General features: G+C 43.5%; 1 protein-coding gene across 1 annotated transcript in view; it reads left to right on the forward strand.

The window, feature by feature from the left end:
• Window positions 1-19,508, forward strand: part of LOC137429821 (semaphorin-6A-like) — a 328,190-nt gene that overhangs the window by 121,618 nt on the left and 187,064 nt on the right. Inside the window, exons 5-7 of the mRNA XM_068120099.2 lie at window positions 2,717-2,777; window positions 3,364-3,426; window positions 3,657-3,758. Of these exons, the coding sequence (XP_067976200.2) occupies window positions 2,717-2,777; window positions 3,364-3,426; window positions 3,657-3,758 (226 nt within the window). The remainder of the gene's footprint in view (window positions 1-2,716; window positions 2,778-3,363; window positions 3,427-3,656; window positions 3,759-19,508) is intronic.

Genomic DNA, 19,508 nt, shown 5'->3' on the forward strand with positions numbered 1-19,508 from the left:
ATGGAAAAGTGAGTGATCGAGGGTAAAACGACAATATACTGACAGTAGGGCGACAGGCGGACTTAACAAGGAAGGGAATGAATGAACCTTAAAAAATGAGTTCCTTTGATGTTGTTCCTTTGATGTTGTTCCATCGTTCGTTCCTTTGATGAAGCCGGAGTGACAGGGTGGGGTTGCTAGAAATTGCTATGATTGAAAAGCATGTTCCATTTGTCAGTGAGCATGCAATCATTTTCCAGATAAGCAGACATTGATGCAGCTGCTGCTGCCTGCATGTCAATTTGATGGTGGTGTATTGTGGATGTGGAGCATATAACATGGAGTCATTTACTAAACGGAAGAGAACGTTTCCAGAGCATCACAGGGGCCGTTTATGAATGACGAACCAGTTTGGGTCCAATGTTATCCCTCGGAGCACTCAAGCCTTCCCTGCGAGAGGAGAGGAAAGGATTCCATTGATGGCAACGTGCTGAGCATATGAGCGAAGGAAGCCACGTATGGTGCAGGTGGCGAGCTTGTTAAGCAAGGAGGATGTCAGACTGTGTCGAAAGCCTTTGATATCTGCAGGGATATGATCCTGACCACTTGTTTGACATTTAGCGCCTCCACAACCATTGCTGAGAGAGAAGCAGCAGCATGTCCTTTTTGGTCTTTCCTTCAAATTAGTCCAATTGGGGCCCATCTTTCACACTCCCTCCCAGAAAGCGAATGGTGTATTCTCTCCTTCTTCCTCTTTCTGCATTATTGGATGTAAGCTTTTCCAAGCCCACTGAACAGATACTAATACCAGCCTGTGTATTATTTCAAAAAAATGCTAAAGCAAATTAGCATTTTATTTATCACTCTATTTTTATTATATACCCCATTGAATTTGACGCACCGATGCACGGATGGAGATGAATAGAGGAAATGCTGCAAAATTGATTTACCTATCATGAAAATAGTAATTAAATGCAAATTGCCTGCGAGTCATTGGAGGAAAAATTTTTTTAAAGCCTCATTAAACATTTTGTTACAAGGACTGTACATAATATACAATAGATATTCTTGAAAATAGTATACTCATACCTAATAACGTGTGATAACGGATATTGATGAAACTGACAAATAAGGCAACCATGAGATGCAGTATGCAGCTAAGCTAGCGAGGTTACTCCTGTTACCAAGGTATTTCCATTCGACCAAAACCACGAGCAGGATGTCAACCAATGCAGGTTTCTAAGGCAGCGTTTTTGTATCATCCGTCATGTCGACTTGGCCGTTTGAGAAAGTCCGGCTCAAGCAATGGCATTCTGTGGGAAGTACACCGGGAAGTCCGCTCAACTGGAGAGCTTGGCACAAAGATTGACCTGGTGAGCTCATATATTCCCTTCGGTTATCATGGTAATGGACAATTCTTATGGTGGTTTAGGTTTTAGATGTTGTAAGTACAGAAGAAGAGTCAGACCAATAGTCTTTCAGAATGAGCCCCTGTAACAAGGGAAGGGAAGACTGGCGTCGCGTGTAGACAAAACCAGGTGGGGCCTGCAGAGTATCACCACCTGTGTTTTTCCAATCCAACAGAGATGTAACAGTTTTCCTGAATCGAACTCAACTTCCTGAAAGATGGAATCAAAATCTATAATACAAGTGTTTTCAGCTGGACCTGAACCTGTAGGATACCTTCCAGTCCTGTGTCCTCACCAACAAGCCAACAGAGGTTGCCAAAGGTAGGGAAAATGGCATCTGCTCAATGAGCTTTCAGAGCTGCTTTAAGTGTGAATATAATTGCCATTCTCATCAATGTTGTTAATAAACTGGTCTTTCAGCTTTCATATACCAAGACAGACGTCTTGCTTCTAAAATATCTTTTTTGTAGTCGACCTTACTATATTGAACTGACTTCAGTCAAGGTGAATGATAAAGAGGAGGGCAGATCAAACACTTTAAGGATGTCCTCAAGGTCAACATGAAAATAATGTTACATCGACACTAATTTGTAGGAAACTAATGTCCAAGACTGCCTCAGATGGTGGAAGAGGTGGAAAAAGAGGTACACGAGGTGAAAAAACAGGTGCGGCAGAAACAGCACATCATGAACAGATACAACAGCCGAGGGCCTCCCTTACCGCTCGGAGACACGTTCCCAAATTGTGAGAGTCTGCCCATCCCGGATAGGCCTCATCGGTCATCCACGGACCCATAGATAGAATAACTATGGAAGATCATCATCCTCAAATCGAGGGAAAACCAAATAAGAAGACTAAACTGACCAGCTGATGCAAAATGTCCTCAATTGGAGGATAAAGAATAGATATTGAGCCTTTTAGATTGTCTTTAGAGACCCAGGTGTGGTACAAGTAATTGTTAAGCAATTCAAAACCATCTCATCCATATGTTAGGGGTTTCAGCAAAACTCGCCCTTCTCCTTATGAGGTCCTCCATTGAATCTCCCTCTTTATAGTATAATTACTGTGAAGGGGTGAAAGGAGAATAACAGGTGCAAAGGCTGTCACTGAGGAGCAGAGAGAGTAGTAACTTTGCCAGAGAGTTGGTATCGCCTGACTAGACAGGGAAGTCATTATAGGCATTTGAAATGTGTTCATTCAACCAGACTTTTATAGTTATGACTAGCACTAAACTTGGCTTGAAAAGAACTGTTAAGGTGTAAAATAACGAACGGGAATTAATGGCGAGTGTATCTCATATGTTTTTCATCTTGATGCATTTCTGGCAGAGACTCGGTTTATGCGGTGGACCTGCGTCTTTCGATGTCAACAGAGATTCCATTTGAAAAGGTGAGCATCTTGGCCCTGGCAGCTTCGAGTCATATTATCTGTTTGTTGACCATTCGGAAAGCAGGAAACCAGGGAAGAGCGCATTTTGGCTTTGACGATGAGTAGCTCCCTGGTGCGAGCACCCAATGGAAGAGTGAGTCCTGTGGCCAATTGTACTCGATGGGACAAATGGTGGCAGGGCTGGCAATGGTCTAGTTCATCCATCCGTTTACTAAGCATAAATTATCGCGGTCGCTGCAAACTCTCAATGTCCAAATCACTCTCATCTTTTCACAAGGCAGACAAAGATGTTCAGCCTCTGTGAGCTGGAATTTGGCAGGCCAAGCAGTTGGCATTTTGAAGGCCTGGCAGTGCTTTACTAGAAATTAGCCTTTGTAGTTTGAGAGAAGGGTGCATGCAGTTGTCATAGTACTTGGTTTACGAGATTAACCTTCAGACCACCCGAGAACCTGACAATGTTTTTGTCAGGTACAACCAATATAAAAGGTACAACCAATGTACAAGCATGTTTATTTTTATTTTACAGAAATGTTAGCAAATGCCACGTCATGTAACTTTGCAATGCCTCTTGACCCTGTCATCTCAGAGGCTCTTCTGGGGAGTGTCTGACAAAAAGGTAGCGACGTGCATGAGGCAAGGTCGGAAAAAGGTAAGCAATTTGCCACTCCAGTTCCACCATGATAAATCACTCTTTATTTACAGATTAATTAAACAGAGGGAGAATGGGGGCAGACAGAGGTCAACATAATAGGCAGATTGCCTCTACTCCAACCCAACCTTCATCTTGTTGAAATTCATTGCACCACACTTCTCAACTCTAAATCCACACACACTTCACCTCGCACAACCCGCACGACATCCTCGTCTTTCTCCGGGCAGGACGATTGCTTCAACTTCATCAAGATCCTTCTGAAAATGCGTGACGATGCACTTTTCGTGTGTGGCACCAATGCCCACAACCCCGTTTGCAGGATGTACAAGGTATGACACCCATCACTGTGAGTGAACATCCTTTCCCCCCCCCCCCCCCTAACATTTATAACATACGTCAATATAATTATTTGATTGTGAGTTATGTTGTCGTGTATTCTATCTAGATCTTACTTTCATCTAATCTCCTCGTGGATTTTGTTTCCAAATCGCAGTCTTTGTCACGTTTGCTTCGCTCCACTTTTATTTTTGAATCACTCGTATTTGAGTCGTGTAGTCATGGGTTCATTCCCATGAAAGTTGTACACCATCTGCTGGAGAGCCTGTGGAGGGTGCTGCAATGTAGAGAACACCGTGCTTCTGGGAGGGTTGTGAAGCTGATGTAAAGCTGATCATGTGACTGTAAAAAAGACCCCAGAATCCAATGATGTCTTCTGTGAAAGTATTCATAATCATTGCCATTGAACATCTGCCAGTAGATTAAAGGGTTTGGCCTTTTTGGTGTTCTTCTATGAGTACTTGCCATATGATGCTGGCATCCTAAGTTCCAATCCCATGTACTGTGTTGGTTTTTCATTTAAAGTAGGCAACGCTCAGAGAAAAGCCGAACAACAGAGGGAGGAACTTCAACCGACTGACAGAGACACAGAGGCTTCATAATAAGTGAAATAGTGTAGGAAAGCTCAGAAATAGGGGATGAGGGCATGATGGGCTGTGGAATTGAAGAACTGGAGGGATGTGCACTCGAGGAGCGATTCAGGATGGAGGTTCATGGATAAGAGGATAGGAAGATGACGGAATGGAGGTTGGTATGAAGCTTGCGCAATAATGTTTGGATTTTTGGAAGAACACTTACTGCACTGAATGGCTAGGCGAACGGAGGAGAAGCGAGGTCTTCAAGGTGTCTTTAGTGAGGAAGAAGCAGACCCATGACACGGCCAAGGGATTTCAACGATTCAGAGGTACTTAGATCCAAGTGAAGCCGCTGCATCAGCCCAGAGTTGAGAGCAACACTCAATTACACTTCTGATGAAGGCTTTGTATTCTGTCATGATCCAAAGATCACTGAGAAAGGACACGGTTCTGCCAGGAATACCGAGGCAGAGACTGCCTTGGAGACCATCTGGGAGATACGTTCAGCTAAAAATAGGTGAATGGCTAATTGTTAGGCCAAGAAACCCTCCTGACAATGTCATTGATGTAAAAAGGACATTGATGTAGTTCTGCACTCACCGGCTCTCTCATCACAAGTAAACCTTGCGAAAACATTTGATACGTAGATTAAATTAAATAAATGCAGATAAAATTATAAAATTCAGTAAATCGAGTAGATAGTGAAATGATGGGCCAAATGATCCCTCGATATGTATAAGTCTTCATGGCGTATTATCATTATTCTGTATATTCAGTGCGCGAGGAGAGGGACGTGAAAGGGGCATTGCTCTTTGCTCTCACAAGTAGAAATGATAATTAAGTTTCAATGACTATAACCTTTAGTACGGTGTTGGAAGAAGAAAAAAAATTCCACTTGTACTTTTTGAAGAATAAATTAATTCTTGCTTTTAGAATGAACTCTGAAACCCAAAATGACATCCAAAATGGCATCAAACGGGTGAGCTGTCTGCTGTTACAAGATTTTCTTCAATGGGAAATCAACCCGAATGAATATTGAGTGGTTGTTTGTGTGCAATTGTTAATGAATTTGAATAACACGGGCTGGTCATCTCAGGGCACATATTGATGATGCTCACAAATCGGGACGCATGATGAGATGTCGTAACCCTTCGATGAACCAAAAAATCTCTCCGGTCTTGCTATATCCGCTGCCGAGAGACTTTGGAAATCTTGCGGCTGTGTGGGTATTTAAAATTGATGAACCCTGGTTTTATTAATAAACGATGGGAGGTTAGCTTGCACAGAATCCCAGGACGACTAGGGTACCGAGCTACAGAGGGATTTGTCAAAGAACCAGACTCGGTGGAGCGTCCGCTCTGAGTCTTGGAGGTCGATGGTCCAAACCCCGTCCAAGTCACAACGAATACTTTAAAAATTGGGTAGGCTGCCTCTGCCTCTTTAAAAATGGAGTTAGCTGCCTCTGCCTCTTTAAAAATGGAGTTAGCTGCCTCTGCCTCTTTAAAAATGGGGTGGGCTGCCTCTGCCTCTTTAAAAATGGAGTTAGCTGCCTCTGCCTCTTTAAAAATGGGGTTGCTAGATCTGCTCAGCTTTTGAAAAGGATGTAGCACGGACAAACAACCATAGGTCAGCAATCATAGCGCAGAATGGCCCCTTCCATCATTGAAGTTTCTTTGCAAGGAAATTTGTTGCTCTTTAACCACCACTATTATCCCACCTTGTGGGGTCGGCAGGGGGAAGCTTGGCCCAAGTCTTTCATGAACCGGCCTGGCCAGGCCTGACATTCGCCTAGTTAGGGCAGGAATTTGGAATTTGGCCATGGTGCCGGCGATACTCGCCTACTCTTTGCAAAGGACACCATGGGATCTTTAACTGGCAGTTGGTTAAGGACTGGAAGTCTATAGCTGATCATGCTGGCAGATGGGACTCCCGGTTAGCATCCATGTGTCTGGGTGTCATGTGAATCACTCTGCCTGTGAAACACCAAACTTTCAGATTATAGCTGGGTCAGGATTCGAACCCAGGCTAGACAGCTCAGAGGCGAGTGTGCGGACCTGTAGGCCATTCTGTCAGCCATTTCTTTGTAACACCTTTTTTGCGAATATTTGTTACCGACACCCCCATGCCTTTTTTTTTGTGATTGATGTTAGCTCTTACACGAGCCTCGATCTTGTATCCAACAAAATAGAAAATAAATAAAGGGAACTCGTATTAATAAAACCGAGAAACCATCTCCATATTGTATTTACTAGGGCATGCCCGTACTATATATAAGCTAGGACGTGCCCGTACGTGGGTGCCCGTTCCTTGCCAAAAAAAAAAAAAAAAAAAAATTGTGTAGGGGTGTGTGTGTGTAAACATCCTAGGGCGTGCCCGTACGTGGGTGCAAAAAAACATGCGTGCAAACAACAACAACAAAAAAAAACTTTGAAACCACGTGGCAGTAACGACCACAGAACCCCCCCCCCTCTATTTACATGAATGGTTTGGTCCATTCGCAACGACCACAGAACCCCCCCCCCCCCCTCTATTTACATGCAATGGTTTGGTCCAAAGCGAACGGCTTGCAGTGTTTGGTAAAGAAATCGCCATAGCTCGGTAACTACTTGTCCGATTAATTTCAAACCTTGAAAAGGCACATCCTCGGGTCCCCAGCAATATACCTGGCAAGTTTAAAGTATATCGGACCGGTAGTTGTCGAGAAACAGCGGTCACAGACAAACATACACACATACACACATACACACATACAAACACACATACACACATACACACAGAGATTACTGGAATTATAGATAGATAAATGGAGATAAACTGGGTAGTAGTGGGGGCAGGAGGGGGTGGGTGACTAAACTGAGAAAGGTAAGGAGTGGAGTAGAATGATTAGGTGTCTAAATAACAAATTCCATCATTTTGCATATGTAATATGTAAACTGCATATTGCAATCTATCTATAATTCCATTAATCTCTGTGTGTATGTGTGTATGTGTGTTTGTATGTGTGTATGTGTGTATGTTTGTCTGTGACCGCTGTTTCTCGACAACTACCGGTCCGATATACTTGAAACTTGCCAGGTATATTGCTGGGGACCCGAGGATGTGCCTTTTCAAGGTTTGAAATTAATCGGACAAGTAGTTACCGAGCTATGGCGATTTCTTTACCAAACACCGCAAGCCGTTCGCTTTGGACCAAACCATTTCATGTAAATAGAGGGGGGGGGTTCTGTGGTCGTTGCGAATGGACCAAACCATTCATGTAAATAGAGGGGGGGGGGGGGGGTTCTGTGGTCGTTACTGCCACGTGGTTTCAAAGTTTTTTTTTGTTGTTGTTGTTTGCACGCATGTTTTTTTGCACCCACGTACGGGCACGCCCTAGGATGTTTACACACACACACCCCTACACAAATTTTTTTTTTTTTTTTTTTTTGGCAAGGAACGGGCACCCACGTACGGGCACGTCCTAGCTTATATATAGTACGGGCATGCCCTAGTATAAATAATGTTAGCATTTCTTTCTGTCTTGTCTACTTTCTTCCATTCCTGATTTTTCTTTTTCTTTATTTCTTTCGTTCCTCACACCATGAATGCATTTCCTAGAAACTTCCTTCGATAATTCCGTTATGGTCTTTAATAAACACCTGAGTGTTTATTTTACCTGTCTTGTTTATTTATTACTTGCAAAATCGAAGATTTTTCAAGTACTGTATATTGGTCGGTTGCGTTTGTTATCCTGTCTGTTTGTCTGTTTGTCTGTTTGTTTGTCAATCGCCTACAGGTCACAATTTTAATCCGATATTCACAAACCTTCACCAGATGGTAAAATTGGTCATAAGGAAGAAGCCTATTGACTTTGAGGTGAAAGGTCGTCTTGCGGTCAAATTTCTAAAATTGCCATTTTTCATCCGACTGACTTGAAAATTAAATAGCATTTGCACAATGCCTCACTGAATTGGGAAACCAACTATGTTTAAGGTCAAAAGGTGAAAGGTTAACTCAAGGTCAAACTTCTAAAATCATCAATTTACATCTGAAAAATCGTCAATTTTCATCCGACTGACTTGAAAATTAAACAGCAATTGCATAGTCCCTCACTGAATTGGGAAACCGACTATGCTTAAGGTCAAAAGGTCAAAGGTCAACTAAAGGTCAAACATTTAATAACATCAATTTTCCTCTGAAAAGTGATCAATTTTAATCCGATTGACCCAAGCTTTGATTTAGATCAATTTTAATATTAATGAAATGGACAATTTGATGTATCCATGGCCACCTTTTTGGGGGGGAGGGGTGAATTTTGCAAGTATTGTGCTCTGCATGACGTCTTCTCGTTGTTTTTGCATTCTTTTGTTTCTGTTCTTCATTCCTGCAATTTACAGGTAGTTGTTTTTTTTGTCCTCTTTGTTTTGTTGATGTTGGTTGTTGTTGATGTTGATGTTGATGTTGATGTTGGATTTACAGGTAGTCTATTTGTTGATGGAATTTTTTTTTTAAATCAAGCAAATGGACATGAAACAAAAAACATGCATTTTGTTATCAAAGACTTCACGAGTGAGTCATAAATAAATAGGTTGTTGTTTTTTTTCTATAAAATGATTGATTCAGTGATCAGACTTCTCACAGAGCATTAAAGCATTCACAAATATAATAAACAGGATTGAGATGTTAAGTGCTTTTAGACTCAAAAATTCAAAGGTATGGAAGGACGGAACAGTAATCGTGAGTCTCGTTACTACGTCCATATACATGCTGAGTTTGTCAAACACATTCTCATTTTGTCATTTCTGATACACTGTTTTCATTTCACAACATCAGATGTACTTTGTTCCAATTTTCCATCCCTTGTTTTAAGATCCGCACTTAAAACGTGCTTTTATGCTGACTTCGACGTACATATTTCTGCGCTCGACTCGTAGGATAAACATCTCGCCTCAACACACATGAGAGTCGTGTATAATGAACATTTAGTTCCACATCAAATCACAAGTATGCCAGCAATAACATCACACTGAACCAATGCACTGACTAACAGTCACTTGTGATGGAATTGGACGGATGGGTGAAGGAGGGTCTATAAGCACAAAAAGGAGGGGGGACTCAGCAGGACAACATCAATTTTATGTTAAAACTTTCAGCTTTGTCTTTACACTGAATCAGCACGAATCTACACAAGTCTTTGAACATGCATAAACCTGACTTAGCCAGACATTAAATGCTCAATACACCTCCTTACAGGTGTAATCAAACCGTGATCCCCCTCCCTTCTTTTCCACCTGCGTTGGCATATATATATATATATATATATACATATATATATATATATATATATATATATATATATATATATACATATATATATATATATATTGTTACAGACGCGGCTTAGATGTTATTTACCGAGCGGTGGTATTGCCGCGACCTAACAGTTGCCCCGATTCTTCCCCAACTCACCCGATTCCACCCGACGTTGACCAAATCGCGCTATGCTAAATCAATGAAGGAAAAGGACACAACTGCTGGATTAAAATGACACGACACCAGGGATACGGTTCTCAAGACCTCCGGAGGAGATTATATTAGGGCGGAAGGTCAGATTACAGGGATGAGAGGTACAGCATAGTAAGATAGGCACTTAATTACGGTCTTATAATAGCCCCGACAGACGACAGATAAACAGGACAAAAACTGACTCACACGGGGATTGATGGCAAGGAAAGCGGGTATTCGATGGCCAGCACAAGGTGCACCTTGTGCTCAGGGACAGGATAGCGCGGCCCAAAAGATGCAGGAGGTCTCTCAGCGCTCGGAGGTGGCTCTCTTGTCTTCTCAAGCTCGGGGCGCATCTGACGTCACATCCGGTCAGTCGCCGCGTATATCCGGCGGGGAGTGACACGCCCTCGGCTCGTTAGCTCCGCCCCAGATGGAATCGGCACGTTGCTTCTCATTGGGTGCGTGCTGGGGGGGGGGGGGGGGGTTACCGGCTCCGCCCTTGACGAGGGGCTGACAAGGAGCCCCTTCGTGGTAACCCCGTCGGAGCGCATCGTCAATGGCGGCTAACCGAGCCGGTGTGAGGACGCACACTCCTCCGCGCAGCGCCGTTGTTGTAGTTGTTGTTGTAATTGTTGTTGTAGTTGTAGTTGTAGTTGTTGTTGTTTGGGGAAGAAGATGGGAGGAGGTAAGGGAAGGTCCTAAACTCACTACTGGTGCCATATAATCACATTCTGGTGCAACGAAGAGTCAGAATTAATGGAAACGAGTCCTTAACTGACATAGACTAAGAATAACTAGCAAGATGTCCGAAAGTTGTCTACGTGAGATGCGGTGGACCTGGGCACGACATTTAATGGGGGAAAAAGGGGAAGGTCGGTTCTACAGAGTGTTGTTTACAGACAATGGGACTAGGGAATGGGGGATTGGGGATAGTTGGGGAGTATTGGGGAAATAGGGGAATATTTACAAGCGGATATGGAGGCCAAATTCCATATTCGCAACAATATATTGTTACGGTTCTGAGAGTGTAAATATAACATCATTAAAGGTTAAAGGTTTGCCCCCATAGTTAGTCCACAAGCAACACGTAGGCCCCTTAGAACATTAGTTATGTCATAGTATGTGTAAGAGTAGGCCATTTCCCGAGTGACATCTGCGTTGTGTAAAGAAATAATAAGCTTAGGTCCGGTTCATTTTGCGGCCACCCTCCAATCTACCTCGTTGGGCAGCATCCATCCCGCGCCCTGATTCGGCTAATCCACCTCGTTTGCCAGCAGCGTTCACTGCCCTTGGGTTTTCGCTCGAAGCCAGTCAAATGCCACGAGGTAGGCCTGGAAAGGGGGAGGAGCACGAGGACGAGGTGTGGCCGCATCAAGCAGCACGTCAGAAGGCGGTGATGGTAAGGGCAACCACCAACCAGGGCTCGGTGGGCATGGCTTAAGAGGGCGGGGTAAGGGCGCATCTAGCAAGTGCTGGAAGGTTCGCTGAAAAGGCTATATAAGTGCACGCACAAAGCCCTTCCACAGGACTCGTGCGAAAAGACTTGTTGGGAGAGCGCGCATGAAGGAGGACTGGCACGATTCGCGCATGTATAAGGACTCGCATGCTTGGGCTTGCGCATGATAAAGGACTCGTTGGGAGAGGGCTTTGTGAGAGGACTGACGCAACAGCGCTCGTATGAAAGGACTGACCTGGAGGACTGATGAGCGAGGGGCTTTGTGAGAGGACTGCAAAGAATTGCGCTTCGTGAAGAGAACCTGCAGAGGATACGCGCACTGTAAAAGGACTTGGCCGATTTGTGCTCTGCGTGAGGACTCCTGCGGGAGTGGCGCTTTGCCAGTGAACTATATTGGGAGCGCATATAAAGCCCGGTTCATTTATTACGTATGCGACCATGGTCGCAAGTAACCACACAGCCAGCCCTACCTTTCGCCCCGCATTTAACCCCGTAATTGTCCGATCTGCGTCAATGACTCGCGGGGAGCTTCTGCCGCCTTGACCATCTCTTCGCGGTACGAGTCGGGGACCGGAGCGAACTGCCTGGACGCCATCATCCCTGGACCATCAATCTGACCATCTGCAATCCCCGTGTGAGTGTCTGAGTGTGAAACGGGCCCGTGTCCTGGGATAAGTTAAGACTGTATTAAGCTGCACTGTGTGTTCTTCTTCTCCTTCCTGTACAAATTGTAAATAAACCAATCTGTTCTTCCTGTCTTTCCTGATTCGACCATATCAGTGTTTTCCTCCATTGGGTAAGCGTGGCACGATTCGGAACCGCTCAGATCGGGTTTAGTCCTTGTTAACGGCTCGGATCATGGTTCGCTATCGCTCGGCGTTTCCACCTACAACCGTGATTCGGGCGGGGTTTATTTCCTTGCTTCCTGGGCGGCGTTGGTACTTAGGTATTCGTGATTAGTCCTACGACCCTACCCAACGCTGACCGGAAGTGACGTCATAGCCCCGGATCCTGTCGGCTACTCAAAGACAAGGGGACTAACCCCCCCTTGGCAAGGGGAAAGGCCGACGAGTAAATCCGCAACAATATATATTTTGTGGGGGTGAACTTACTTTTGTGGGGGTTTTGGTTCTGTCTTTTGGACAGAACCAAAAGTTCATTGGAATTATGTTGAAATTATTCTAGATTTTGTTAATGTGACCTTTAAAAGAAACAAAAACCACATTTGACATTTCGAAGCAAATAAATTGATCCTTGAAAGTGATGCAAACTGATATTGAACTCAATTCACAGACAGTACTGTGTTAAACTTCTGTACGTTTTCCAGAAGTATTTCTTTATTTTGCACATTAGCCAAATTTTTTTTTAACAAAAACAAAAGTTAAATTACAACTGGGATTACGGACAGTAAAATTACAGTTCAGTACGTCGTGTAACCCCCACGAGCATTCAGGAGACCACGTACACGTTGAGGCATGCTGTTCACGAGATTTGCCAAGGTTTGGATAGGAATCGCTTGCCATGCAGCGACAATAGCCTGCTGCAATTCACGCACAGAGGTAGGCTGCTGGTCCCAGTGGTCGATTTGCCGCGTTAATTCTGCCCACAAGTTCTCTATCGGATTCATATCCGGGGACATGGCAGGCCACTCCATATGCTCTACACCACGGTCAGCAAGAAAGTGTTGGATCATGCGAGCAGGATGAGGCCGTGCATTGTCATCTTGGAAGACAAAGTTTCCTCGAAAGGCTACACGAGCAAATGGAAGCAATGTTTCTTCCAGAATGGCCCTAGTACTTGAACTGGTTCAGGTTTCCATTCAGAACAACCAGGTCAGTTTTGCCCCCTGCATGAAAAGCAGAACAAACGGTCACCCCACCACCTCCAGCCTGGACTCTTGGCACTATACAATCTTCGTTGTCGGCTTCAGGCACTTGTCTGCGCACTCAGACATGGCCATCTTGACGATAGACCAGAAATCAAGACTTGTCACTGAAGATCACGTGATTCCAGTGTCCTGGCTGCCATTGACAGTGCTCTCTGGCCCACTGCAATTGGCGCTGGCGGTGTTGTCTTGTCAGGCGTGGCTTTCTCAGGGGACGCCTGGCACGATGGCCTGCTTGAACCAGTCGTTGGTTGACTCGCCTTCTGGATACAGGCACATTTGTCAGTTGCTGCTACTCAGCCTTAAGCCGATTAGCTGACTTGGTAGGGCCATTGCGGACTAACCGGTGTAGCTGGCGATCATCCCTCCTTGCGGTTCTGCGGGGACGTCCTGGCCTCGATATTGGAGGAGGGACACCCCTCTGAGCATTTCGTTTCGGGATCTTTGACACCTGGCCTTGAGTGATGCCATACTGCCGAGCAATAGCACACTGTTTCATGCCGGAATTTCGTAAAGCCACCACTCCATGACAAACAGCATTGTCGAGTTGATGGACCATCTCCAGAGGAAGCGGCAATAACTTTTGTAGACGTGCAGCAGTTGTTTTCCACTAATACAGAATGCAACAACCCTTATATACCCGATTGTGAAGCCAATCGTCAAATGTACCTGTCCGTACATTTTGTCACGCCACCTGTGATATAATCCTGTTATTGACTTCTTGCTGTGACAGACAATCAGTGACATGGTTCTTTTAACAAAGAAATCACCGAAGCGTAAAAGAAACTCACCAGATTGATATTCTGAGTACAGAAAGGAAACCCAAGTCAAGAAAAAAAAATATTCCATATTAAATGCCAAGTCTGTATATATATATATATATATATATAAATATATATATATATATATATATATATATATATATATATAAATAAAACACAGTTTGTGTGTGTGTGTGTGTGTGTGTGTGTGTGTGTGTGTGTGTGTGTGTGTGTGTGTGTGTGTGTGTGTGTGTGTGTGTGTAATGTTACCGATAGACTCCTAAACGGAGAGGCTTACGTGCTTGATATTTGGCATAGACATGCCCATTGAGCCTGGGACGAACATGGCCGAACTCAAAATATTTGATGATCCATATTTTCTCTTCATATTTACCTCAGTGCATTTCAGCGCACGGAATCAACGGAATCAGAGCAGGTGGGCGCTGATTCGCTCAGAGCGATCACGTGATGACGCTATGACGCTATGAACGCTATGACGCTATGAAAAAAAAAATCGCTATGACGCTATGAACGCTATGAACGATATGAAACGCTATGAACGCTATGACGCTATGAAAAAAAAAATCGCTATGACGCTATGAACGATATGACGCTATGAACGCTATGACGCTATGAAAAAAAAAATCGCTATGACGCTATGAAACGCTATGACGCAAACAACTTGCCTTTGCCTCTTGGAAGGCTAATCCAACTGAAGGAAATCTCAGTTCCTTCCACCAAGCTCGGAACAAGTGTGTGTCTACCCTCAGGAGTGCCAGGAAGCACTATCTCTCCTCACTCAAGAATTAACTCTCAAACCTGTCTCCTTCCTCCAAATCCTGGTGGCGTCTGGTCAAATCCGTTTCTGGTGTTTGTTCCCCCTCCATCCCCTCCCTTACCTCAAATGGCCACACAGTTGACATCGCACGTGACAAAGCCGAATGCCTCAACTCTGTGTTCGCCTCGAAATCCTTAGTCCCAAACCCATCTCTCTCTGTTCCCACCTTTCCCAGTCGAACCCAAATGCTCCTGGACTCTGTGTCCTTCTCTCCTGACAAGGTGGAGGAGTTTTTTGTCAAACCTCGACTCTGATTCTGCAACTGGACCAGACGGCATCAGCCCACGGGTCCTAAAATCCTGCTCTGCCGCTCTATCTCACCCTCTCTCTGTTCTTTTCACCCTATCTTTTGCTCAAGGTCATCTGCCAGCATCCTGGAAATCAGCTAACATTACCGCTTTACACAAAAAAGGTGCAAAAACAGATCCTTGCAACTACAGACCAATCAGCCTGCTCCCAATTATCAGCAAAGTCATGGAATCCATCATTGCTTCGGATATGAAATCTTTCCTCTTCTCCAATGGCTTGATCTCTGATCATCAATTTGGATTCAGACCAGGTCACTCTACTCTGGACATGCTGCTTCTGCTGTCTCAACAATGGATGGAGGTCCTGAATGCCAAACAGGAAATCAGAGCTGTCTCCCTTGACATATCAAGGGCCTTTGATACGGTCTGGCACCCAGCTCTGCTCACCAAACTCTCCTCCTATGGTATCCATGGAAATCTCCATGCATGGCTTGCGGACTTCCTCTCTGGTCGTAGTCAACGTGTGGCCCTGAACGGATTTCTCTCATCTCCCCTTCCTGTTCAGGCTGGAGTTCCCCAAGGAAGTGTGCTGGGCCCTGTGCTTTTTCTGGTCTTTATCAATGATCTCTCTGACTCTCTGGAAAATCCTCTCTATCTCTTTGCTGATGACTCCACTCTCTGCCGCTCCATTCCTCTTCCCTCAGATAGGCAGTCTGCAGCCTCCTCACTCTCTGAAGACCTGGACAAAATCACAGACTGGTCAAACAAGTGGAACATGTCTTTCAATCCTGCCAAATCTCACTCTCTTACTATGTCTCTCCGGAAAGATCGACTGGACAACCCTCCCATCTACTTTCTCAACAATCCTCTCCAAGAAGTTCTGTCACTCAAGCTTTTGGGTCTCACTATCTGCCATGATCTTTCTTGGGAAAACCACATTTCCAAGCTGGCCTCCAAAGCCAGTCGCCGACTGGGCATCCTCCGTCGTGCGAAGTCCTTCCTCGGCACACCTGAGCTCCTCACCACATACAAGGCTTTCATCCGCAGCTCAATGGAATACTGTTCTCCCCTATGGGCTGGTGCTCCTGCCTCACACCTGGCTCGGCTTCACGCTGTTGAATCCAAAGCTTTCAAAATCATTGGAATCTCCCGCGATGAAGCTATCTCTGAGGGCTTTTCACTCACTCACCGCAGGCAGGTAGGTGGTCTTTCTGTCTTCTACCGACTCCTCTCCGGCCTTGCTCCCCCAGCTCTCTCCGTGCTCTGTCCCCCAAATATTCCTACAGGTCGCACAAGATCTGCCAGCAACCCTCTGATGGTTAAACTGCCGAAATCTCGGCTCTCTGCTCACCTTCACTCTTTCATTCCTCTTTTCTCCCGCCTGTGGAACAAACTCCACACTCCCTTCAATCCCTCTCCTCCCTCCAGGTCTTTAAAACAGCTGTTCACCACCATCTCTTATCTTCCCCCATCCATAACCTTGATCTTTTCTACCCCCACTAATTCACCCCAGATCCACCTTGTTTGAAATTCCAACTTATTTCCTGGAAATCCTGCCAGTGTCCATATGTTTATACCTCTCCCACCCCCCCCCCCCTTCACATGCCTCCCCCCTTCACATGCCTCCCCCCCAAAGCCCTCTCCCTCCCACAGATCTCTCGATGTCTCCATGTCTCTCGGTCCCTGCTCTCAAATGTTGTGTTTGTGTCCTTCCCCCTCTCTCCCCATCTTGTCTACCGCTCCCGATGTTATTTGTTTTATGTGTCTGTTTGTCTTTCTGTGTGATTAATTTTCGCTCTTTCACGAGCCTCGATCTTGTATACAAAAAAAAAAAAAATAAAAAAAAAAAAAAATGACGCTATGAACGCTATGACGCTATGAACGATATGACGCTATGACGCTATGAAAAAAAAAATCGCTCGCTTTACCAAGGGGCTCGCTCTCCCCCCGTTCCCCTCCCCTCCCCTTCCCCTCCCCCGCCCGGCAATGCCGGGTACTTCTGCTAGTATATATATATATATATATATATATATATATATATATATATATATATATATATATATATATATATATATATATATATATACTGTATATATATATATTCACTTCCGTTGAACTTGAGGACGGTGAGTGAGCTTTGGCATGGCTCTTCCTTTTGTATGCATTTTCTACACATATCACACATCTTACACACATATCACTATACATACTTGACTGATATACATGCCTGGTGTTTTTGTAGACTAAGAAGAAGACCTTTGTTGGTCGAAAGCTTGTCAAATTAAAGATCGACGTCCTGAAGCTACGTCCGCGTCTGATTTAACCTCCCGATTATATATATATTTATATGTATATATATATATATACGTATATATATATATATATATATATATATATATATATATATATATATATATATATATATATATATTATATATATATATATATATATATATATATATATATATATATTACACATACATACACATACATGTATTAGGGTTTTGGAAAAATACTAACCAATTGTTCTCAGCAGATTGCAGTTTGACCCTCTTCATATACTCTCAAGCTGTTTAACAGATACATGAGAAACTAGAATGGCACTTGGTAGACAGCATACCTCTGCTAGGTTGAACAGTTTACGTTTTGGATCCACTGATTGGTCAGATCTGGATGCAGACCTGAACTAAAATGCAATCGGCTTGTTCTTTTAACATGACCAAATCATCCACCAAGTTTTGGCATAACTCGTCCAGAACTTTTTGAGATGTCTTCCTATATATGTATGTATGTATGTATATATATATATATATATATATATATATATATATATATATATATATATATATATATATATATATATATATATATGTATGTATGTATGTATGTATATATATATATATATATATATATATATATAAATATATATATATATATACTATATATATATATATATATACTATATATATATATATATATATCTTAATATTTACTTCCATTATTACTTCTTATTTTGTGTATACTAGGGCATGCCCGTACTATATATAAGCTAGGACGTGACCGTACGTGGGTGCCCGTTCCTTGCCAAAAAAAAAAAAAAAAAAAAATTTGTGTAGGGGTGTGTGTGTGTAAACATCCTAGGGCGTGCCCGTACGTGGGTGCAAAAAAACATGCGTGCAAACAACAACAACAAAAAAAAAACTTTGAAACCACGTGGCAGTAACGACCACAGAACCCCCCCCCCCCCCCCCTCTATTTACATGAATGGTTTGGTCCATTCGCAACGACCACAGAACCCCCCCCTCTATTTACATGCAATGGTTTGGTCCATTCGCAACGCCAAAGCGAACGGCGAACGGCTAAATCGCCATAGCTCGGTAAGTACTTGTCCGATTAATTTAAAACCTTGAAAAGGCACATCCTCGGGTCCCCAGCAATATACCTGGCAAGTTGCAAGTATATCGGACCCGTGGTTGTCGAGAAACAGCGGTCACAGACAAACAAACGTACAAACGTACAAACAAACAAACACACAGAGATTACTGGAATTATAGATAGATGAGTGAGTGTGTGAGGGTGTGTTTTTGCATTAATTAATTTTTGCATGAGTGTGTTTTTGTGTGTTGAGTGGTGTATGATGTAAGTGTAGGTGGTTGTTTGGTTGGTGTTCTGTATGTATGTGTGTGTTTGGGTGTGTATGTGTGTGTATTAGGGTGGTCCAAAAAACATCGATCTCTCCGATTTTGATGCTCGACTGGATTATTGTTAGAAATGGTCTAAGACATTCACCCACCAAATATTTTCGCTCAATTCCATCTAGAAACTCATACACACTTCAATTGAAACATGGCGTTTTTCACCAAATTTGGCTAAATGAGAACAATCCAATAGCAACCTAGGTGGAAAAAGTACATGCACTATTGTACGAAGCCATTTTGTGGTTCATGACTTTTTGCATGCGCTTGCGCCTGTGAGTGTGAAATCATCATGGTCGAAACATGTTTGACAATGCTTGAAACATGTTTGAAACATGTTCATACATGTCTGACTCATGTTTCGACCATGAGGACTTCACAGGGGTATGTACCATCAATGACATTATTTAGGAAAAAAATATTTCTAAAGTCTTTGTAAGCCTCTCAACATGGACGATTTTCATTAAAATTGACCAAAATGACAAATTTATATGTTGAGTGTGTATGAGTTTATAGATGACTCAGATGCAAAATATTTTTTGGGTGAATGATTTAGACCATTTCTAACAATAATCCAATGGAGCATCAAAATCCAGATAAAAAAGAGATTTTTTGCATTTTTGGACCACCCTAGTGTGTATGAATGATCTGGTGTGTTTTGTTGGTGAGTGGTGAAGGGTATAAAGGTGGGTGATTGAGTGTTCCACCATGTTTGTTTGGTTGCTGTGGATTCTGGATGTGGAGGTGTTGTTGTTGTTGTTGTTGTTGTTCGCACTGGCTGGGGGTGGGGGTATGTGC

The sequence above is a fragment of the Myxine glutinosa genome, chromosome 6, assembly GCF_964187855.1.
Source record: "Myxine glutinosa chromosome 6, kmMyxGlut1.1, whole genome shotgun sequence".
NCBI classification, from domain to species: domain Eukaryota; kingdom Metazoa; phylum Chordata; class Myxini; order Myxiniformes; family Myxinidae; genus Myxine; species Myxine glutinosa.